At 42.8% G+C, this 24,255-nt stretch overlaps 1 protein-coding gene across 3 annotated transcripts in view; it reads right to left on the minus strand.

The window, feature by feature from the left end:
• Positions 1 to 6,139: 6,139 nt before the first annotated feature.
• Positions 6,140 to 24,255, minus strand: part of LOC139382005 (BAH and coiled-coil domain-containing protein 1-like) — a 118,717-nt gene continuing 100,601 nt past the window's right edge. For all 3 annotated transcript variants that reach the window (XM_071125912.1, XM_071125914.1, XM_071125913.1), the window contains exons 17-23: positions 15,101 to 15,236; positions 14,883 to 15,000; positions 14,483 to 14,781; positions 14,087 to 14,221; positions 9,484 to 10,952; positions 9,086 to 9,322; positions 6,140 to 8,890 (exon numbers count right to left, since the gene is read on the minus strand). In XM_071125912.1, coding sequence (XP_070982013.1) covers positions 8,681 to 8,890; positions 9,086 to 9,322; positions 9,484 to 10,952; positions 14,087 to 14,221; positions 14,483 to 14,781; positions 14,883 to 15,000; positions 15,101 to 15,236 — 2,604 coding nt within the window. In that variant the 3' untranslated portion in view covers positions 6,140 to 8,680. The remainder of the gene's footprint in view (positions 8,891 to 9,085; positions 9,323 to 9,483; positions 10,953 to 14,086; positions 14,222 to 14,482; positions 14,782 to 14,882; positions 15,001 to 15,100; positions 15,237 to 24,255) is intronic.

A 24,255-nucleotide genomic window follows, 5' to 3' on the forward strand; every position in this document is an offset into this window, starting at 1 on the left:
GTCTCTCACAGTTGAAGTGTACCTACGATAAAAATTACAGACCTCTACATGCTTTGTAAGTAGGAAAACCTGCAAAATCGTCAGTGTATCAAATACTTGTTCTCCCCACTGTAGGAGTGGTTAAAACAAGCCAATAATGGTCCTTTGAGTATACCAAAAAAAAGTGTTGTATACTTCCAGTGGTATGCCATCCAGCCCTGGAGTTTTCCCATCCTCAAAGGCCCCAATTGCCTCAAGCAGTTCCTCCTCAGTAATTTGGACTTCACATGAGTCTTTCTGTACAGATATTAATTTTACATTATTATTAGGAAAAAAATCCATACAATTAGTTTCAGATAGTGGAGATGGAAGAGCCTGAAATGAAAACATATTCTTAAAGTACTTTACTTTCTCTTTCAAAATATCATTTGGTGAATCATGCGTGACTCCATCATTTGTATCAAGTTTTAATATGTTTTTTTGGTAGCATTTCTATATTGAAGATTGAAAAAGAATTTGGTGCATTTTTCCCCATATTCCATCCAGTTCGATTTATTATTATAATATATTCCACTGGATCTTTCTTGAATAAGTTCCTCCATTTCTTTTTGTTTTTCCTCTAACTTATTCTGTGCCTCTATGGTACCGTTTTTATTACTATCTAACTGTACTGTTAGTCCTTCAATTTCCTTTGTTAATATGGACTCTTGATCTAAATAGCTTTTGTTTTATACATGAGTACTGAATTGCATTGCCTCTAAAGGCACATTTAAAAGTGTCCCATACAGTAAGAGGATCTGCTGTACCTATGTTATGTCTGAAAAAGTCAGTTATTAATTCTTCTGTCCTAGTTCTAAACAATATATCATCTAGTAGGCTTTGATTAAATTTCCAATATCCTCGCCCACATGGAAATTCTGTAGGAGTAATATATATGCCAATTATGTGATGATCCGACCGCATTCTGTCCCCTATCAATACTTTTAAAGCTTTTGGTGCCAGAGAGAATGGTATAAGAAAGTAGTCAAGGCGACTAGCTTGATTAAGCCTCCGCAATGTATATCTCACTAGGTTAGGGTATTTAAGCCTCTATATATCCACTAATTCAAATATATCCATGACATTCATGATTTCCTTAAGTGCCTGAGGGTGATAGTTTGTAGTGTGATTTCCTTTCCGGTCCATAGAGGTATTTAAGACCGTATTAAAATCTCCCACCATAATAATAGAGTCTAGTGTTGCATGTAGAGTTGATAAATTCTTATATATATTTTCAAAGAAGCTTGGATCATCATTATTTGGAGAAAAAAAAAAACATACACCACACCATCCACACATACTGTGCCTTCTGTTTACTTAGTTTTTATCTTCACTATGATGAATTAGTGCTTGTGTGTTCAATTAGTTACAGTGCCTTGCGAAAGTATTCGGCCCCCTTGAACTTTGCGACCTTTTGCCACATTTCAGGCTTCAAAAAAGATATAAAACTGTATTTTTTTGTGAAGAATCAACAACAAGTGGGACACAATCATGAAGTGGAACGACATTTATTGGATATTTCAAACTTTTTTAACAAATCAGAAACTGAAAAATTGGGCGTGCAAAATTATTCAGCCCCCTTAAGTTAATACTTTGTAGCGCCACCTTTTGCTGCGATTACAGCTGTAAGTCGCTTGGGGTATGTCTCTATCAGTTTTGCACATCGAGAGACTGAAATTTTTTCCCATTCCTCCTTGCAAAACAGCTCGAGCTCAGTGAGGTTGGATGGAGAGCATTTGTGAACAGCAGTTTTCAGTTCTTTCCACAGATTCTCGATTGGATTCAGGTCTGGACTTTGACTTGGCCATTCTAACACCTGGATATGTTTATTTTTGAACCATTCCATTGTAGATTTTGCTTTATGTTTTGGATCATTGTCTTGTTGGAAGACAAATCTCCGTCCCAGTCTCAGGTCTTTTGCAGACTCCATCAGGTTTTCTTCCAGAATGGTCCTGTATTTGGCTCCATCCATCTTCCCATCAATTTTAACCATCTTCCCTGTCCCTGCTGAAGAAAAGCAGGCCCAAACCATGATGCTGCCACCACCATGTTTGACAGTGGGGATGGTGTGTTCAAGGTGATGAGCTGTGTTGCTTTTACGCCAAACATAACGTCTTGCATTGTTGCCAAAAAGTTCAATTTTGGTTTCATCTGACCAGAGCACCTTCTTCCACATGTTTGGTGTGTCTCCCAGGTGGCTTGTGGCAAACACTTTTTATGGATATCTTTAAGAAATGGCTTTCTTCTTGCCACTCTTCCATAAAGGCCAGATTTGTGCAATATACGACTGATTGTTGTCCTATGGACAGAGTCTCCCACCTCAGCTGTAGATCTCTGCAGTTCATCCAGAGTGATCATGGGCCTCTTGGCTGCATCTCTGATCAGTCTTCTCCTTGTATGAGCTGAAAGTTTAGAGGGACGGCCAGGTCTTGGTAGATTTGCAGTGGTCTGATACTCCTTCCATTTCAATATTATCGCTTGCACAGTGCTCCTTGGGATGTTTAAAGCTTGGGAAATCTTTTTGTATCCAAATCCGGCTTTAAACTTCTTCACAACAGTATCTCGGACCTGCCTGGTGTGTTCCTTGTTCTTCATGATGCTCTCTGTGCTTTTAACGGACCTCTGAGACTATGCCAGGGCAGGTGCATTTATACGGAGACTTGATTACACACAGGTGGATTGTATTTATCATCATTAGTCATTTAGGTCAACATTGGATCATTCAGAGATCCTCACTGAACTTCTGGAGAGAGTTTGCTGCACTGAAAGTAAAGGGGCTGAATAATTTTGCACGCCCAATTTTTCAGTTTTTGATTTGTTAAAAAAAGTTTGAAATATCCCATAAATGTCGTTCCACTTCATGATTGTGTCCCACTTGTTGTTGATTCTTCACAAAAAAATACAGTTTTATATATTTATGTTTGAAGCCTGAAATGTGGCAAAAGGTCGCAAAGTTCAAGGGGGCCGAATACTTTCGCAAGGCACTGTATATGTGAAGATTCTGTATATAGAAAAGCTATATTTTTATTGTATTGTTACAATCCATAACCGGGCTAGAATTGTGTTTATTTTCCTCATCTATGAGAACTTTGTAATTTTTTTAATAACCATGGAGTAGTCTTTGTGTCTCTGAACAACTAGTTATCAATATATAGTTAATCAACGACGAGAGCTACTCGTTTCCCTTTTAATCTATTTTCTTTGAAAATTGGATACAGAAGTTTGCGCCGTTAGTTTCCCTTTCTTTCTTCCTTCACGTTGGTGTGGTTGTTCCTGAGTGTCGCTAGCTGTAGTGGATTATATTAGGATCATGTATTACAAGTTGTGTAATCATTTGGGACATGTAGCCTATTTTAATCATTATGGAATGCAGACCATACTTAGCAGGTTAAACCTGGAGCCTGGCGCCCAGTTCATTATGACTGTCATTACAATTCCATGATTAGTGAGGATTATTAGGGTAGATTTATAGGACTACTGTTCAACCCCTATTGTACACTTTTCTCACCTTCCAATATTCTATGGATGGATTAATGCATAAAGGCTCTCCAAACCATTTATTGTATTATTCATAAATCATTTCCAAACCCTAAATAATCTACAAGATTAGAGTATATTTAAATCTACCAATTGGTGTTGAAAAGGAGGTGAACATACGCAGAGTTACATGGCTTTCATTCCACGTCTGCAAAGCCCGTTACACACCTCCATAACGTAAGTCTGAATTCCAACTACTGACAAGTGTGTAGGGAAGATGTGCATAGGAAAGGCGTACAGTTCCTAAATCTGAATTAGGGCCCTCCATTAATAGAAAAGGTGTGTACAGTTACGGGCAGTGCAGGTACCGTACCAGGCGGTGATACAGCCCGACAGGATGCTCTCAACGGTGCATCTGTAGATGTTTGTGAGGGTCTTAGGGGCCAAGCCAAATGTCTCCAGCCTTCTGAGGTTGAGGAGGCACTGTTGTGCCTTCTTCACCACACTGTTGGTGTGGAGGGACCAGTAAGGTCCCAGCTCCACCTGTTACGTTATGTAACTACTGCCAGCTGCACGCACAGAAGCAGGTGAACACACAACCACACACACCATAAACAGCCATGTCACACAGGATATCAAGTGGACGATGGATGTCGAGTCGGGAATAGTGGTGATCACCTTCCACTCTCTCCCAACCCATGACCCCAAAATACCTCCACCACACACATGCAACAGAACTCACTGATGCACACACAAGCACTAACACACACAGGCGCAGACACACACACACACACACACACACACATAATTTAATCTGGTTCACAGTGTAGAGCATCTTGGTGCAGCTGACAACCATTTATTCACCCCACTGACACAGGCTATATGTGAACATTTCCTTCTGGAATCCCCCTTTCCCTTCCTCCCAAATGCTTCCTCTCCACTTTCCTTTGTTGCTTTTACTCTTCCTTTCTCCTTTCTCTTGAATGACACACATGCACACACATCTATGCACGCACACAAACACACACACAGTGGCAGGTTGTCTGTCAGCAGTTGACCAGTCGATGATGGATGTCCTTGGAGAACAGGTATTGAATACTGTGCTTTCTCTTGTTGTATCTGAAAGCCCTTCTCCCATTAAACCTAAGGTCATTTCTAGCTCCGCCCCTGGACTCGCTTTCTTCCTGAGCATGCTGGGTAAAGTAGTTTAACATTGTCAACAAGATAAACCCAATGCAAACGGGGAAAGATGAACAGTCAAAGACAGTTTGTGTGTGTTTTCAAGGCGTTGCATGGGTGAGAGGGGGAGGGGGTGCAGTAGGGGATATGAAAAGTAAGCCGTGTGTGTGTGTGAGAGACAGAGTGTGTGTGTGTGTGTGTGTGTGTGTGTGTGTGTGTGTGTGTGTGTGTGTGTGTGTGTGTGTGTGTGTGTGTGTGTGTGAGAGAGTTTGTGTGGGTGCGTGTGTTCAGACTGGCAGCCACACAGTTTCATATCTCTGTGTCTCCTCCATAATGAAGTAAACATCCCAGCATCCAGCTCTGACTACAGAAGAAGACAAACAAACACACCACAGGACAATGTGCCATACACACAGGGAACTATGCCTACCGACAAAGATCGTTAAGACAGTCACTCAGGACAGGGATTATTCAGCTTTTCCAATTTTGACCAGTCAAAAACCCAGCCATTTTAAATTTGAGCTCTTTGTATGCAGTAAAAGTCACCTTTATGCACAGATCTAGAATTTGCTTGCAATACCCAAATTCCGACCTGAAACATAAGGCTGACCCTAGATCAGTGCTGAGATTCTCTACTCTGCTGTGTATGTTGCCATGAGCCGACTACAGTAATATGAGGCTTTATGCAGGTTAGGGCAGTAATCCACGTCGTTTTAATAATGTAATAAAAGGTATGAATGTATCTCAGGAAGTATCAAATACAATTTTCAAATCTATACACCCTGTCCCAGAAACTCTATACTAGACAGGAGATGGTATAGGCGTCTCACACACACACACACAAAACATATCTCTATCTCTCTGTTTCATTCAACAAGTTTCAGTTCGATTTTCCCCAATCTTTTTCTCTCTCTGTTTCCTTATTTCTGCACCTGACAGTGGATTGGGAATGATTTCTACCTTTTAAACTAAACCCAGGTAGGCCTACTTCTAATCCAGGTAGACCTACTTTTAATTCAGGTAGACCTACTTCTAATCCAGGTAGACCTACTTCTAATCCAGGTAGACCTACTTCTAATCTAGGTAGACCTACTTCTAATTCAGGTAGACCTACTTCTAATCTAGGTAGACCTACTTCTAATTCAGGTAGACCTACTTCTAATTCAGGTAGACCTACTTCTAATCCAGGTAGACCTACTTCTAATCTAGGTAGACCTACTTCTAATTCAGGTAGACCTACTTCTAATCTAGGTAGACCTACTTCTAATTCAGGTAGACCTACTTCTAATTCAGGTAGTCCTACTTCTAACCCAGGTAGACCTACTTCTAATCTAGGTAGACCTATTTCTAATCCAGGTAGACCTACTTCTAATTCAGGTAGACCTACTTCTAATTCAGGTAGACCTACTTCTTATCCAGGTAGACCTACTTCTTATCCACTAAAGAAAGACAAGAAAAACACAGATTTGATCATTTTGAGCATTTTTTTAATTAATTAAATGCAACAGAAAGGCAATAAAATTAAGATAAATAACTTTGTTTTTTACACGGGGGAAATATTTTAGTCATATTTCCAACAATGACTGAGACAATTGTCACAAACTATATACCAAACCTACAAAGTAAGTCGTTTCCAGTTGGTCTCAAAACAGGTTGCGCAAAGATGATGTCCCTTCACCCAATGTGATGTTTAGAACTGAATCCAGTGTTTCTTTAAGAAAATACAGCTTTTAAAATATTGTTTAAAGACCTACAAAAAGTAATATAACATGGATGTTCACATTAGATTTATTTTAAGCTTTTGCGTCATAGTGTTACAGCAACAATGTTGTTTAAAAAAGTCAGTTCATGTACGTCTCATATGAAAAGGCATTCATGTTCTCCTTGTGAAAACCCCAACACTGAAAACACAGTCATCCCAGGCATGTATAACTGGCAGGAAAGAGTGGAAGGTGAAATAAAAATAAAAACAGAAAGACACATTTTTGGCAAAGCAGGAAGAAAAGTGAAAAGATTAAGCACAATTTTGATTGGATCCTTAATCAATTTTTTTATAGACATTCCCCTCTTTTGATTGGCTTTGATTGTCCTTCACAGTCATGAGATGCCATATGGTTGTCATGGAGCCTTCAAGTGCAACAGCCAAGCTACGTGCAGGAAGATAAAGTTGCTGTGTTCCCATGGCAACATGATGGTGAATGTTAAGCCATGTCCTATGCCAACAGGTAGGAGGGAAACCCAGGTGCGCTACTTGAATATGATTGCAGGGATCTCCGAATTCAGATTTTATTGAATATTGAATATTTTCATATTTTTATATTTCTTCATATTGCATTCTAATGTGATGAAACGAAACATAGATGCGCTTTGGTTTAGTATTTTTTAGGCCAGATAAATAGACATATATTTCCTCTAGGAATATATAGATATAGAACATCTAGAACTCTCTAGTCTGGACCTTTAAGGATCAGCGAATAGAAAAAACTTTCCAGTATTTCTAAAAACAAAGAAATCTACATTTGAAACCCCCACAAGAGAATAAGCAACATTATTATAGACAATAAAACCTAGAAGAACAATATACAAAACCAGACCAATGATGATGTGAACAAAAAAATCATTTTCCACTTTTCTTATAAAAACATCCCCGGGCATTAAATCCACACTAACCCCCAAAATGGGACTTGAACCCATCCCGTCGCATATTTACAGCTTTACCCCTCATGGACCCCATCCCATCTCCACAACGTACTCAGTGCAGAAAGAGAAGAAGTCTTAAAGCTCCTCCCCCTAAGCCAAAATAACTATTCAACAGTCATTGAAAAAATGACAACGTAAAGAGCAACAAAGAGGAGTATAGTTCTCTCTTCATGTATATTATATATGTATACTATGTCCAGTTGAATATTAAAGTCTTTATACATAATGCTGTACAACACACAGAAATAGACAAATCATTCAGCTGTACCTGAATAGAAGGATATGAGAGGTATTGAAGTGTATGGCTTGACTGTAGAAATAATCATTCCTTTTTGTCTTGTTTTCTGTCTAGAGAAGAAGCGATTAGTAAATCCATTGATATATGAATATTCATAGATTTAGGTTTAGTACGTTTACTTTTTGAGTGTTAAAGACATCTAGGGTTTCCATGGTGAGGTCTAGACGAGAGACCAACGCACGCACACACACGCAAACACACACACGCAAACACACACGCGCAAACACACCGCAAATGCACTAAAGCACTATTTACTCTCAGCTGTTCAAGGACCAAATGCATCCATTACAACCACTCAGCACATACTCTCTCTCACACACACACTTCAGAACTACAGTGTTTTTGGTCCTTTTGGGATTTATCAATCCTGCCGTCATTCATTTATCATCAGAGCAGTGCAGCCACCAGTGTAGTCAGTCTCTCTCTCTCGCTCTCTCTCTCACTCCCTTTCCCAGTCTCTATTTTATGTCTTCTATATAACCCTTATTTAACCAGGTCTCTAGACTGAGAAGTGAACACATCACATTCTCACTTACAGCAACAACCTAGTAAGAGTCACAGGAGTCTCTGACAAACTGACTGAGAGTCAGTCTATGACAGTCTGACAAACTGCCAGAGAGTCAGTCTATGACAGTTTTTGACTCTGTGACAGACAGTAAAACAACTCTTAGAGACAAGACGTAGCGAGGACACGGTCTGTCAGTTTCAGAAGGTCAGTAGAGTACTGTAGTCCCTCTTCAGATCACTAGATCATTAGATCAGATGACTTCAGTGCTGCGGTCCAAAGTGCTGTTATCCCTTTTTGGGTTGGGATCGTCCACACCCAGATAGGACCCAGAACCAAGATCCAGAACCAGCAGGAACTAGAACCAAGTCCTCATTTCCAAACTCTTCTAGATTTGGACAGAACCATGCTTCACTGACACCAGCACCAGTAGCTGGATTCATCCTGGAGAGATGAGGCTTCCATCTTTAAGGCTTTGTTTTGTTTACACTCCATAGTTGTTGCTAGGGGACGATGGCCACGCCCTCGGCGCTAACCAGCTGGCCTGTGGTTGGCTCGTAGGTCCCTGCCAGGTAAAACAGATCCTGGGCCCCACCCCCTGGCTTTCGTTGGCGAATCAGGTGCTCGTAATCGGTGCGACTGAGCATCTGACAGCGGTGGGAGATGGTCTGGACATCGTTCTCATCCTCATGGCTCGACTGGTACAAAGCATGCTGGGTAGAGGGAAGGAGACAGATGTTAAACACAGAGTTAAATAGAAGACTGAAAGATAAATGAACAGCCTATTCATTAATCCCCAAATAGATTTAAGTAGATACATTCTTGATCAATCCTTGATAAATTTGATCAAAAAGTTGATACATTTGATCAAAAAGTTGATCATGTTGCTGAATGATAATCCATCATACCTTTCCGTCATGTGGCCTCTTCCCCAGGCTCGTCTCCTCGGGATGGTAGAACCACTTGACCCTGACCACCATGCTGGAGGACCAGGACTCCCAGAGGCTCTCCACCCGCCCCACGTAGGGCAGCTGGGGCCGACCAGGGGACAGGAACACAGCACAGTCCCCCACATGCACCGTCTCACCACCACGCACAATTGCCTTGTAGAACAACTTACGGGCCTTACCCTTCAGACCACGCCTCTGTAGGGGGAGAGAGGGGGGGGGGGGGGGGGGGGGGGGTTAGGAGGGAGTTCAGGTAAGGCCTTACTCAGTTATTCAGTTCAGTAAGACCTCAGTCAATAAGTCAATACGTCTGCTTCAGATTGTGTTCACCATTAAGGCTCCCACATGTATCCTCTGACCTGTGTGGGATTTCCAGACCACTTCCACAGCTGGCGACCCGGCAGGAGGGCGGACATATTAGGATGGGGGATCGGTGACAACATCCTCTGCCTCTTTTCTGCTGGGTGATCCTTGGGAGGTTTGGGCTGGGAGGCCGGGTTGTGTGTGTTGGGGGTCGGAGTGTGTGTGTTGAGAGACAGAGTGTGTGTGTTGGAGACGGTTCCACCTTTCCTCTTGGTTTGGCTTTTGGATGCACTGCTGCTACTATTGGTCCTCCCCTTTGATGTGTACTCCTTCCTGTCCTCTCCTCTATCACTTCCTCTCACCTTAGACTCCCCGGTGACAGACATGGCTGCCTTTGCAACGTAGGAGTGTGGTGTTGCTGAGGCGGGGCTTGGGTTGGGCTTTGTGGTGGGGTCAGGGGTTAAGGTGTTAGACGTCAAGCTCTGTTTGTGTTTGTGTTTCTGCTGCTGGAGCAGCGCTCGGCGGAGAAGGAGGGATGAAGATTCTTCTTCGTCAGAGGAGTAGGAGGAGTCGGAAGAACAGAGGGAGGAAGAAGAGAGGGAGCCAGAAGAGGAGGAAGAGGAAGAGGATGAGGAGCAAACAGAGAGACGTGAGAGGAAACGTCCTGCGCCCGCCGCTGCTGCTCTCCTCCGAGCTACGTCTTCATCTCCATCATCATCATCATCATCTTCATCCAGCTCAGAGTAAGAGCTAGGGCAGTCACTGGGGCAGTCCAGAGTACCAAACTCTCCCCCCAGACCCACTAAACCAGACGAGGGGAGCCCCTTTCTGAGGGCTGGCGCCCCTTTCAGGAGCGGCTCAGACTTGGACATTCCACTCTCTCCTCTTCTTTCTCCTTTATTTCTGTCTTTCACCACCAGGGCAGGGTGGATATACCTGAGAGGTGGCCCCTCCTTCACCACCAGGGCAGGGTGGATGTACCTGAGAGGTGCCCTCTCTGCCCCTGCAGATGGACCCTTGTGCCCCCTGCCGCCCCCCAAACGCAGCAGAGCTTTCCCATTCTTTGTTTTGGGCGAGGTCACGCCCTCGTGGTCCAGCTTCACCAGGAACTGTTTTCTGTACCTGTCACTCGACTTCCTGTTGGAGGGTGCCGTTGTCATGGCGACAGAGTCACTTAGCACCAGGGGCGTTACCGTGGTAACAGGCCGGTGGGTTCCGCTTCTGAAGGCTCCAGCGTAACCGTTGGCGATGCTACTGAAAGAGTCAACCTCAAAGGGGGAACTAAAGATGCACTTGAGGGGTGTGGGAGGGGTGAGGGGGTGTGTGGCTGGGCGGTGGAACACCCCCAGGTCTCGCTGGCGACACACTCGGTGAGTTTTACGGGATGTCCCGTTAAACAGGAAGAAGTCCGCTGGAAGTCTCTTCGCCGGCCAGCTTATCGAGGAAGTGTTGCCCCCGGTTACTCTCTCTGACGATGTCGTGGCTGAACTATTGGCCTCTGGCTTAACCTTCTTTGGTCGTCCAACTGGAAGAATAAACAGAGTAAGAGAGAAAAGGGGAGAAAGAGAGACAGAAAGAAATAAAGGGAAAGAAAGAAGAAGAGAGATTGATAAACAAGATGAATGTACCTAACCTTCCTTTAAACCAAGTCAAAGACAACAAATTATGTGTAACTATAAATTACAGCCCTTAATGTGGAACTGGAGACACCTTGTCACATTTAGTCTGTTGAGTTGTGGGAATGCTGTTTGACTGGAGGGCATTCAGATCAGTGACAGTTGGAACAGTGATGACGTTAGGCAGGTGGACGGGGATTCCATAGAGAGGGAAGAAGCTGTGTGATAAAATCATATTCTATATGTGTGTTATATACACTACATGACCAGAAGTATGTGGACACCTGCTCGTTGAATATCTCAGTCCATAGGCATTAATATGGAGTTGCTATAACAGCCTCCACTCTTCTGGGAAGGCTTTCCACTAGATGTTGGAACATTGCTCTGAGGACTTGCTTCTATTCAGCCACAAGAGCATTAGTGAGCTCAGGCACTGATGTTGGGCAATTAGGCTCGCATTCGGTGTTCCAATTCATCCCAAAGGTATTCGATGGAGATGAGGTCAGGGCTCCGTGCAGGGAAGTACATTTCTTCCACTCCGATCTCAACAAACCATTTCTGTATGGACCCTACTTTGTGCACGGGGGTGTTGTCATACTGAAACAGGAAAGGGCCTTCCTCAAACTGTTACCACAAAGATGGCAGCACAGAATCATCTAGAATGTCATTGTATGATGTAGCATTAAGATTTCCCTTCACTGGAACTAAGGGGCCTAGCCCAAACGATGAAAAACAGCCCCAGACCATTATTCCTCCTCCACCAAACTTTAGAGTTGGCACTATGGTAGCGTTCTCCTGGCATCCGCCAAACCCAAATTTGTCCGTCAGACTGCCAGATGGTGAAGCGTGATTAATCACTCCAGAGAACGCTTTCCACTGCTCCAGAGTCCAATGGTGGCGAGCTTTCAACGCTCCAGCCGATGCTTGGCATTGCACATTGTAATTTTAGGCTTGTGTGCGGCTGCTCCCAAAATTAATCTCCCGGCAAACAGTTATTGTGCTGATGTTGCTTCCAGAGGCAGTTTGAAACTTGGTAGTGAGTGTTGCAACCGAGGATATACGATTAATACGCTCACGTGCTTCAGCACTCGGCGGCCCCGTTCTGTGAGCTTGTGTGGCTTACCACTTCGCAGCTGAGCCATTGTTGCTCCTAAACGTTTCCACTTCACAATAACAGCACATATAGTTGACCAGGGCAGTTCTAGCAGGGCAGAAATTTGATGAACTGACTTGCTGGAAAGGTGTCATCCTATGATGGTGCCACGCTGACAGTCACTGAGCTTTTCAGTAAGACCATTCTACTGCCAATGTTTGTCCATTGAGATTGCATGGCTGTGTGATGGATTTTATACCCCTGTCAGCAACGGGTGTGGCTGAAATAGCCAAATACACTCATTTGAAGGGTTGCCCACATACTTTTGCATATAGAGTGTATGATTAAAGATGGTCTGACTAGTAAGTTGGCCTCTGAAGCAGTTTGTCTTTATCTTTTTAGTTCCGTTCCACTTTCCCACAAGCAAAATAAAAAGTTCTGAACTGGTTTGAACCAAACGAAAGTACCGGTTTATATTGTTCCTTTCTGTCCCTTTCTTAACCTGTGAAATCTACCGTTTTTTAAAAACATTTAGGTTATTAAATTACTTTACCAATCAGTGCGGATAGAGCAGGCAAGCTAATTTTTCACATGCCTGATGGACAGACAAGTGTAGCCTATGGCGCAAGATGGACTGACATTTTGCATGTGGGGAGAAAGTGAGTGAGGGTGGAGGAGGAGGCTGGAAGCGCTGGGCATCTTGTTATGACATGCATTATCTGAATTAGGTCCACAGAATTATACCTAGGAGGAGCGGCTTCTATGAAGGAAACTTTGAATGTCCTGTGAGCTAGTTAACTAAAAAGCATGTGTGTGCAGAGCAGCACCAGAATTAAAAGCATGTCTTACCTTTTTGTAGTTAACAAATGGTCTTTAGTATCCTTAACTAGCATCCATTATTTTCTAGCTAATGAAAAATCTCTCTCCTATCTTCTGAATCATAATTGTAATGTCAGTACAGTAGCCTCTGCTTCAGAGGGGGAGGGGCCAGTGGTGGAAAAAGTACCCCATTGTCATACTTGAGTAAAAGTAAAGGTACCTTAGTAGAAAATGACTCAAGTAAAAGTGAAAGTAAGCCAGTAAAATACTACTTGAGTAAAAGTCTAAAAGTATTTGGTTTTAAATATGCTTTAGTATCAAAAGTAAATGTAATTGCAAAAATATTTTACATTTGATCATATTAATAAGCAAACCAGACAGCAAAATTGTCATGTTTTTTTTTTTAAACAGATCGCTAGGGGCACACTCCAACACGCAGACATCATTTACAAACGAAGCATGTGTTTAGCCAGATCAAAGGCAGTAGGGATGACCAGGGATGTTCTCTTGATGATTGTGGGAATTGGACAACTTTTCAGTCCTGCTAAGCATGTCAGGGAAAATGTATGAAGTAAAAAGTACATGATTTTCTTTAGGAATGTAGTGGGAAAAAAGTAGTCAAAAAATATGAATAGTAAAGTACAGACACTAAAAAAACAATTTAAGTAGTACCTTCAAGTATTTTTACTTAAGTTCTTTACACCACTGGGAGGGGCTACAGTAGCAGCTTCAGAGGGAGAGGGGCAGGAAGCCTAAACACACACACTGGCCAAGATTTTCAGCTGGCAGGCAGTCAAACACTGGAATAAGTTTCTGAGTGACAGAGTGAGGGCTTTGGTGCAGTGAGTGATGCGTTTTTTTTTTATGGGACTAGAAAATATGCCTGGAACCAGTTCCCATGCTTTTAAAATAACGGTTCAGTTACAGTATGGATCACTTTTGTTCCAGGTTCCATTTCTGTCCTTCAAAAATGTGGTTATTTTCTGGTTTTCGGTTCTGTTCCCTGAACCGTTTCCAACCCCTCTGGTGGTGGTATCTACAGTATGCTTATTTCACTGGTGCTGCTCAGGTGCTGTTGGCCTCAATCTCAAACAAAGGGAAAAACCATCTAATTATGCTCTGAGCCATTACCTGGTCTCCTCTCCTGGCTCCTTCCTTCTGCCTCTTCATTGATTGGTCCCTCTGTTGGCTTGTCTCTACTGTCCTGGGTGGAGCTTCTGCGACCACAACGTTCAGTTGAGAGCAGGGCTGGAGATGGCTCTGCACCTGAGTAAGTGAGAGAGAGAAAGAGCGAGAGAGTGAATGAGAAAATGACAGAGAGAGAGAGAAAGCAAGAGAGAAAGAGTGAGAACACAAAAAAATTAGAGAGCATGAGAGAGAGAGAAGTAGGGCAAAACAGACACAGAGAATGAATCTCTCAGAGTCTGGATCTAATGTTGACAGACCATGTCTTTACCCTCCAGGAATGTATAATCTGTGTGTGTGTGTGTGTGCGTGCATGCGTGTGTGTGTGTGCAGTATACTCACAGTGTATCTGGTACCCATTGGGCAGCAGGCGTATGTTGGGCAGCGAGATCCTTCCTCTGTCTCCATCATCAAACTCCACCATCACACTTCCCTTCTCCTCCTCGCCCGGAACCCCTCTGTGGACGTTTCCAGGGTAGAGACAACGGGAGCGTTCGCTCCAGTAGGCACACACACGTGTCCCAGCAGTCAAGATGGCCTCTGTCTGTGGCCGCACGTCCAACACCGCTTCTTGTAATATCTGTTCTAGAGAGTAGATCCTAGGCCTGTTCCCTCTCTCCCCCTCGATCACTACACGGAATCTAGGACAGGGAGATTGTATTAAATGTATTACAAGCCATTCAGCCAATCCTGTGATTAAGCAGGCCATATGAATTGGTGTCAGTAGGTGTCAGTGCCTTACATGTCAGGCAGGTCCAGAGTGTGTAGTCGGGCAGCATACAGCAGCTCATCCTCCTTAGATATCAACACCTTCAGACCATCCACCAGCATCTCCCTGCTCAACACACAGTTAAGCAGTGCTGCAGAGAGAGAGAGCAAGAAGGAGAGAGAGAAAATATAAACATTTAGCCTGGTATGTGACCCTGTGAGACTGTGGTGTGTGTGTGTGTGTGTTCTCACCTGGTTCTCTGTGTGTGTGAGGTGTATGCTCCATGTCTTCCTCCTCCCCCTCAGAGAAGCTGCTCTCCTCGTCCAATCGGAATCCTTCATCAGCCGCAAAGCTCTCCAGAAGCCGGCTTACTGCACGCCCCTTAGCCTGCAACAGGAAATTACATCATTAGAATATATATCTCTTTAAACTCCTTTTTTTAATGTAAACGTTATTTAACTAGGCAAGTCAGTTAAGAACAAATTCTTATTCACAATGACGGCCTACACCGGCACCAAACCCAGACAACAATGGGCCAATTGCGCACCGCCCTATAGGACTCCCAATCACAGCCGGTTGTGATACAGCCTGGATTCAAACCAGGGTGTCTGTAGTGACGCCTCTAGCACTGAGATGCATTGCCTTAGAACGCTGCGCCACTCAGGAGGACCAAACCAGTGATCACCCTCCCAGGTCCTGGACAGCTACAGAGTGTGCAGGCTTTTTTTCCATCACAGCACTAATTCAAATTATGATCATCAATGAATCTGGTGTTTTAGTGCAGGCCTAGAACAAAAGCATGTCATCTTTTTTTCCATACATTGCTGCCAGAACTACCCCTTTCTTTCAACACACACAATTTTTTTATCTTTAATGTGCACAATGCACAGTGTCTCTAGAGATAAATCAGATCCAGCCTGAATTGTGCGATGTAGTAAGGAGTTGTAGTTTCCAACAGACCAATATTCTACATAGTTAAGTGCAGAAAACGTGGTAATTAACTACAATGACCATAATCCATTGCGTATCTACTTGTCCGGTCTGTGTTTCTTTTACGCCTGCTACGGAAGAGAGAAGAATGAGCGATCTGATCTGATATAGAGAGCAGCTGTTGCTTCCTGAGGAATCTCTACCTGAAAATACATGATCTAAGTGATTGATAGATGGTATTCAGCAGTCATAAAAATATGCCTTATTTACTTTGGAAAACTACTAAAACAGTGATTTTGTCAGACAGCATAGGCAGCAGATCTAAAGAGATAAGATGATGACTTGGAATGAAATAATAAAGTCATCAAATAAAACAAATGTACAACTGAAATATGTTATTAAAGTAAAGTAATGTGAATAAGTGATGGTTAATAACTGATAAGCAGTAATGGGCAGTCACTACCTTCATGGGACTTTAATTAATTGTTTTATTCTGTCTTGTTGCATCATTCAACCCAAATAATGCATATTGCATTGAATGTTTACATTTTCTTTATATAATAATAATAATAATTTAACCAAAATCGAACAGACTTCAAAAAGTACTAATCGCACTGACACACACACACACACACACACAGTCCTATTCTGGTTTGAGGAGCTGGTTTCTTAATGATGAATGACGACTGATGATGAAGCTTCAAATTCAGCCTGTTTCCAAAGAGTATGTGTGTGTGTTTGTTTAGTACATATGTGTGTCTGTGCGCGTGTGTGCGCGTCTGTCAGTGCCTCAGGGCTGTTGTCACCAGAACACACTAGGCTGGTGTTTAGTCCCACCTCAGGGCTGTTCTCACCAGAACACATTAGATTTGTGTTTAGTCCCACCTCAGGGCTGTTCTCACCAGAACACATTAGTCTTGTGTTTAGTCCCACCTCAGGGCTGTTCTCACCAGAACACATTAGACTTGTGTTTAGTCCCACCTCAGGGCTGTTCTCACCAGAACACACTAGGCTGGTGTTGAGACCCACCTCAGGGCTGTTCTCACCAGAACACAGTAGACTGGTGTTGAGACCCACCTCAGGGCTGTTCTCACCAGAACACAGTAGGCTTGTGTTTAGTCCCACCTCAGGGCTGTTCTCACCAGAACACACTAGGCTGGTGTTGAGACCCACCTCAGGGCTGTTCTCACCAGAACACAGTAGACTGGTGTTGAGACCCACCTCAGGGCTGTTCTCACCAGAACACAGTAGACTGGTGTTGAGACCCACCTCAGGGCTGTTCTCAACAGAACACAGTAGACTGGTGTTGAGACCCACCTCAGGGCTGTTCTCAAAAGAACACAGTAGACTGGTGTTGAGACCCACCTCAGGGCTGTTCTCAACAGAACACAGTAGACTGGTGTTGAGACCCACCTCAGGGCTGTTCTCATCAGAACACACTAGGCTGGTGTTGAGACCCACCTCAGGGCTGTTCTCAACAGAACACAGTAGACTGGAGTAAAGGCAACTCACACACGTCATCAGTCTTATTCATTGGCTGTATATCTCACCAGCTGACTCATTCACGGTTGTTTTAAACTGATCCACCCATACAGAGTTAGCTAATAATCCCTTTGGTAAAATAGGTCACGCCATAGCTTAAGACTTTTATGTGTGCTGTCAAGGAAATTCGCCAAAATCACATTTAAAAAAAAGCACAGGTTACTAATAGCTTCTTCTCATTCCTCCAACTGCATGATGTTCCAACATCATCTCTGTTCCAACTGCCTAACATCATCTCTGTTCCAACTGCCTAACATCATCACTGTTCCAACTGCCTAACACCATCACTGTTCCAACTGCCTAACATCATCACTGTTCCAACTGCCTAACATCATCACTGTTCCAACTGCCTAACATCATCACTGTTCCAACTGCCTAACATCATCACTGTTCCAACTGCCTAACATCATCACTGTTCCAACTGCTTAACATCATATCTGTTCCAACTACCTAACATCATCACTGTTCCAACTGCCTAACATCATCACTGTTCCAACTGCCTAACATCATATCTGTTCCAACTGCCTAACATCATCTCTGTTCCAACTGCCTAACATCATATCTGTTCCAACTGCCTAACATCATATCTGTTCCAACTACCTAACATCATATCTGTTCCAACTGCCTAACTTCTTCACTGTTCCAACTGCCTAACATCATATCTGTTCCAACTGCCTAACATCATATCTGTTCCAACTGCCTAACATCATATCTGTTCCAACTGCCTAACATCATATCTGTTCCAACTGCCTAACATCATATCTGTTCCAACTGCCTAACATCATCACTGTTCCAACTGCCTAACATCATATCTGTTCCAACTGCCTAACATCATATCTGTTCCAACTGCCTAACATCATATCTGTTCCAACTGCCTAACATCATATCTGTTCCAACTGCCTAACATCATCACTGTTCCAACTGCCTAACATCATATCTGTTCCAACTGCCTAACATCATATCTGTTCCAACTACCTAACATCATCACTGTTCCAACTGCCTAACATCATATCTGTTCCAACTGCCTAACATCATCACTGTTCCAACTGCCTAACATCATATCTGTTCCAACTGCCTAACATCATCACTGTTCCAACTGCCTAACATCATATCTGTTCCAACTGCCTAACATCATCACTGTTCCAACTGCCTAACATCATATCTGTTCCAACTGCCTAACATCATATCTGTTCCAACTACCTAACATCATCACTGTTCCAACTGCCTAACATCATATCTGTTCCAACTGCCTAACATCATCACTGTTCCAACTGCCTAACATCATATCTGTTCCAACTGCCTAACATCATCACTGTTCCAACTGCCTAACATCATCACTGTTCCAACTGCCTAACATCATCTCTGTTCCAACTGCCTAACATCATCACTGTTCCAACTGCCTAACATCATATCTGTTCCAACTGCCTAACATCATCACTGTTCCAACTGCCTAACATCATATCTGTTCCAACTGCCTAACATCATATCTGTTCCAACTGCCTAACATCATATCTGTTCCAACTGCCTAACATCATCACTGTTCCAACTGCCTAACATCATATCTGTTCCAACTGCCTAACATCATATCTGTTCCAACTGCCTAACATCATATCTGTTCCAACTGCCTAACATCATATCTGTTCCAACTGCCTAACTTCTTCACTGTTCCAACTGCCTAACATCATATCTGTTCCAACTGCCTAACATCATATCTGTTCCAACTGCCTAACATCATCACTGTTCCAACTGCCTAACATCATATCTGTTCCAACTGCCTAACATCATATCTGTTCCAACTGCCTAACATCATCACTGTTCCAACTGCCTAACATCATATCTGTTCCAACTGCCTAACATCATATCTGTTCCAACTGCCTAACATCATCACTGTTCCAACTGCCTAACATCATATCTGTTCCAACTGCCTAACATCATATCTGTTCCAACTGCCTAACATCATATCTGTTCCAACTGCCTAACATCATCTGTTCCAACTGCCTAACATCATATCTGTTCCAACTGCCTAACATCATCACTGTTCCAACTGCCTAACATCATATCTGTTCCAACTGCCTAACATCATATCTGTTCCAACTGCCTAACCAACTGTTCCAACTGCCTAACATCATATCTGTTCCAACTGCCTAACATCATATCTGTTCCAACTGCCTAACATCATCACTGTTCCAACTGCCTAACATCATATCTGTTCCAACTGCTAACTAACATGCCTAACATCATCACTGTTCCAACTGCCTAACATCATATCTGTTCCAACTGCCTAACATCATCACTGTTCCAACTGCCTAACATCATATCTGTTCCAACTGCCTAACATCATCACTGTTCCAACTGCCTAACATCATATCTGTTCCAACTGCCTAACATCATATCTGTTCCAACTGCCTAACATCATCATCTGTTCCAACTGCCTAACATCATATCTGTTCCAACTGCCTAACATCATATCTGTTCCAACTGCCTAACATCATCACTGTTCCAACTGCCTAACATCATATCTGTTCCAACTGCCTAACATCATATCTGTTCCAACTGCCTAACATCATATCTGTTCCAACTGCCTAACATCATCACTGTTCCAACTGCCTAACATCATATCTGTTCCAACTGCCTAACATCATATCTGTTCCAACTGCCTAACATCATATCTGTTCCAACTGCCTAACATCATATCTGTTCCAACTGCCTAACATCATATCTGTTCCAACTGCCTAACATCATATCTGTTCCAACTGCCTAACATCATATCTGTTCCAACTGCCTAACTTCTTCACTGTTCCAACTGCCTAACATCATATCTGTTCCAACTGCCTAACATCATATCTGTTCCAACTGCCTAACATCATATCTGTTCCAACTGCCTAACATCATCATCTGTTCCAACTGCCTAACATCATATCTGTTCCAACTGCCTAACATCATCACTGTTCCAACTGCCTAACATCATATCTGTTCCAACTGCCTAACATCATCACTGTTCCAACTGCCTAACATCATATCTGTTCCAACTGCCTAACATCATATCTGTTCCAACTGCCTAACATCATATCTGTTCCAACTGCCTAACATCATATCTGTTCCAACTGCCTAACATCATATCTGTTCCAACTGCCTAACATCATCACTGTTCCAACTGCCTAACATCATATCTGTTCCAACTGCCTAACATCATATCTGTTCCAACTGCCTAACATCATATCTGTTCCAACTACCTAACATCATCACTGTTCCAACTGCCTAACATCATATCTGTTCCAACTGCCTAACTTCTTCACTGTTCCAACTGCCTAACATCATATCTGTTCCAACTACCTAACATCATCACTGTTCCAACTGCCTAACATCATATCTGTTCCAACTGCCTAACTTCTTCACTGTTCCAACTGCCTAACATCATATCTGTTCCAACTGCCTAACATCATATCTGTTCCAACTGCCTAACATCATATCTGTTCCAACTGCCTAACATCATCACTGTTCCAACTGCCTAACATCATATCTGTTCCAACTGCCTAACATCATCACTGTTCCAACTGCCTAACATCATATCTGTTCCAACTGCCTAACATCATATCTGTTCCAACTGCCTAACATCATCACTGTTCCAACTGCCTAACATCATATCTGTTCCAACTGCCTAACATCATATCTGTTCCAACTGCCTAACATCATCACTGTTCCAACTGCCTAACTTCTTCACTGTTCCAACTGCCTAACATCATCACTGTTCCAACTGCCTAACATCATATCTGTTCCAACTGCCTAACATCATATCTGTTCCAACTGCCTAACATCATATCTGTTCCAACTGCCTAACATCATATCTGTTCCAACTGCCTAACATCATCACTGTTCCAACTGCCTAACATCATATCTGTTCCAACTGCCTAACATCATATCTGTTCCAACTACCTAACATCATCACTGTTCCAACTGCCTAACATCATATCTGTTCCAACTGCCTAACATCATCACTGTTCCAACTGCCTAACATCATATCTGTTCCAACTGCCTAACATCATCACTGTTCCAACTGCCTAACATCATCACTGTTCCAACTGCCTAACATCATCTCTGTTCCAACTGCCTAACATCATCACTGTTCCAACTGCCTAACATCATATCTGTTCCAACTGCCTAACATCATCACTGTTCCAACTGCCTAACATCATATCTGTTCCAACTGCCTAACTTCTTCACTGTTCCAACTGCCTAACATCATATCTGTTCCAACTGCCTAACATCATATCTGTTCCAACTGCCTAACATCATATCTGTTCCAACTGCCTAACATCATCACTGTTCCAACTGCCTAACATCATATCTGTTCCAACTGCCTAACATCATCACTGTTCCAACTGCCTAACATCATATCTGTTCCAACTGCCTAACATCATATCTGTTCCAACTGCCTAACATCATCACTGTTCCAACTGCCTAACATCATCACTGTTCCAACTGCCTAACATCATCACTGTTCCAACTGCCTAACTTCTTCACTGTTCCAACTGCCTAACATCATCACTGTTCCAACTGCCTAACATCATCACTGTTCCAACTGCCTAACATCATCACTGTTCCAACTGCCTAACATCATATCTGTTCCAACTGCCTAACATCATATCTGTTCCAACTGCCTAACTTATTCACTGTTCCAACTGCCTAACATCATCACTGTTCCAACTGCCTAACATCATCACTGTTCCAACTGCCTAACATCATCACTGTTCCAACTGCCTAACTTCTTCACTGTTCCAACTGCCTAACATCATATCTGTTCCAACTGCCTAACATCATATCTGTTCCAACTGCCTAACATCATATCTGTTCCAACTGCCTAACATCATCACTGTTCCAACTGCCTAACTTCTTCACTGTTCCAACTGCCTAACATCATATCTGTTCCAACTGCCTAACATCATATCTGTTCCAACTGCCTAACTTCTTCACTGTTCCAACTGCCTAACATCATCCCTGTTCCAACTGCCTAACTTCTTCACTGTTCCAACTGCCTAACATCATATCTGTTCCAACTGCCTAACATCATATCTGTTCCAACTGCCTAACATCATATCTGTTCCAACTGCCTAACATCATCACTGTTCCAACTGCCTAACATCATCACTGTTCCAACTGCCTAACATCATCACTGTTCCAACTACCTAACATCATCACTGTTCCAACTGCCTAACATCATCACTGTTCCAACTGCCTAACATCATCACTGTTCCAACTGCCTAACATCATCACTGTTCCAACTGCCTAACATCATATCTGTTCCAACTGCCTAACTTCTTCACTGTTCCAACTGCCTAACATCATATCTGTTCCAACTGCCTAACATCATATCTGTTCCAACTGCCTAACATCATATCTGTTCCAACTGCCTAACTTCTTCACTGTTCCAACTGCCTAACATCATATCTGTTCCAACTGCCTAACATCATATCTGTTCCAACTGCCTAACTTCTTCACTGTTCCAACTGCCTAACATCATCACTGTTCCAACTGCCTAACATCATCACTGTTCCAACTGCCTAACTTCTTCACTGTTCCAACTGCCTAACATCATATCTGTTCCAACTGCCCAACATCATCTCTGTTCCAACTGCCTAACATCATCTCTGTTCCAACTGCCTAACATCATCACTGTTCCAACTGCCTAACTTCTTCACTGTTCCAACTGCCTAACATCATATCTGTTCCAACTGCCTAACATCATCACTGTTCCAACTGCCTAACATCATCACTGTTCCAACTGCCTAACATCATCACTGTTCCAACTGCCTAACATCATCACTGTTCCAACATAACATCATCACTGTTCCAACTGCCTAACATCATCACTGTTCCAACTGCCTAACATCATCACTGTTCCAACTGCCTAACATCATCACTGTTCCAACTGCCTAACATCATCACTGTTCCAACTGCCTAACTTCATCACTGTTCCAACTGCCTAACATCATATCTGTTCCAACTGCCTAACATCATCACTGTTCCAACTGCCTAACATCATCACTGTTCCAACTGCCTAACATCATCACTGTTCCAACTGCCTAACATCTTCACTGTTCCAACTGCCTAACATCATATCTGTTCCAACTGCCTAACTTCTTCACTGTTCCAACTGCTTAACATAATCTCTGTTCCAACTGCCTAACATCTTCACTGTTCCAACTACCTAACATCATCACTGTTCCAACTGCCTAACATCATCACTGTTCCAACTGCCTAACATCATATCTGTTCCAACTGCCTAACATCATATCTGTTCCAACTGCCTAACATCATCACTGTTCCAACTGCCTAACATCATCACTGTTCCAACTGCCTAACATCATATCTGTTCCAACTGCCTAACATCATCACTGTTCCAACTGCCTAACATCATCACTGTTCCAACTGCCTAACATCATCACTGTTCCAACTGCCTAACATCATATCTGTTCCAACTGCCTAACATCATCACTGTTCCAACTGCCTAACATCATCACTGTTCCAACTGCCTAACATCATATCTGTTCCAACTACCTAACATCATATCTGTTCCAACTGCCTAACTTCTTCACTGTTCCAACTGCTTAACATCATATCTGTTCCAACTGCCTAACATCATCACTGTTCCAACTGCCTAACATCATATCTGTTCCAACTGCCTAACATCATCACTGTTCCAACTGCCTAACATCATCACTGTTCCAACTGCCTAACATCATCACTGTTCCAACTGCCTAACATCATCACTGTTCCAACTGCCTAACATCATATCTGTTCCAACTGCCTAACATCATCACTGTTCCAACTGCCTAACATCATCACTGTTCCAACTGCCTAACATCATATCTGTTCCAACTGCCTAACATCATCACTGTTCCAACTGCCTAACATCATCACTGTTCCAACTGCCTAA

This window comes from Oncorhynchus clarkii, chromosome 23 (assembly GCF_045791955.1).
Source record: "Oncorhynchus clarkii lewisi isolate Uvic-CL-2024 chromosome 23, UVic_Ocla_1.0, whole genome shotgun sequence".
In the NCBI taxonomy this organism is placed as follows: Eukaryota; Metazoa; Chordata; class Actinopteri; order Salmoniformes; family Salmonidae; genus Oncorhynchus; species Oncorhynchus clarkii.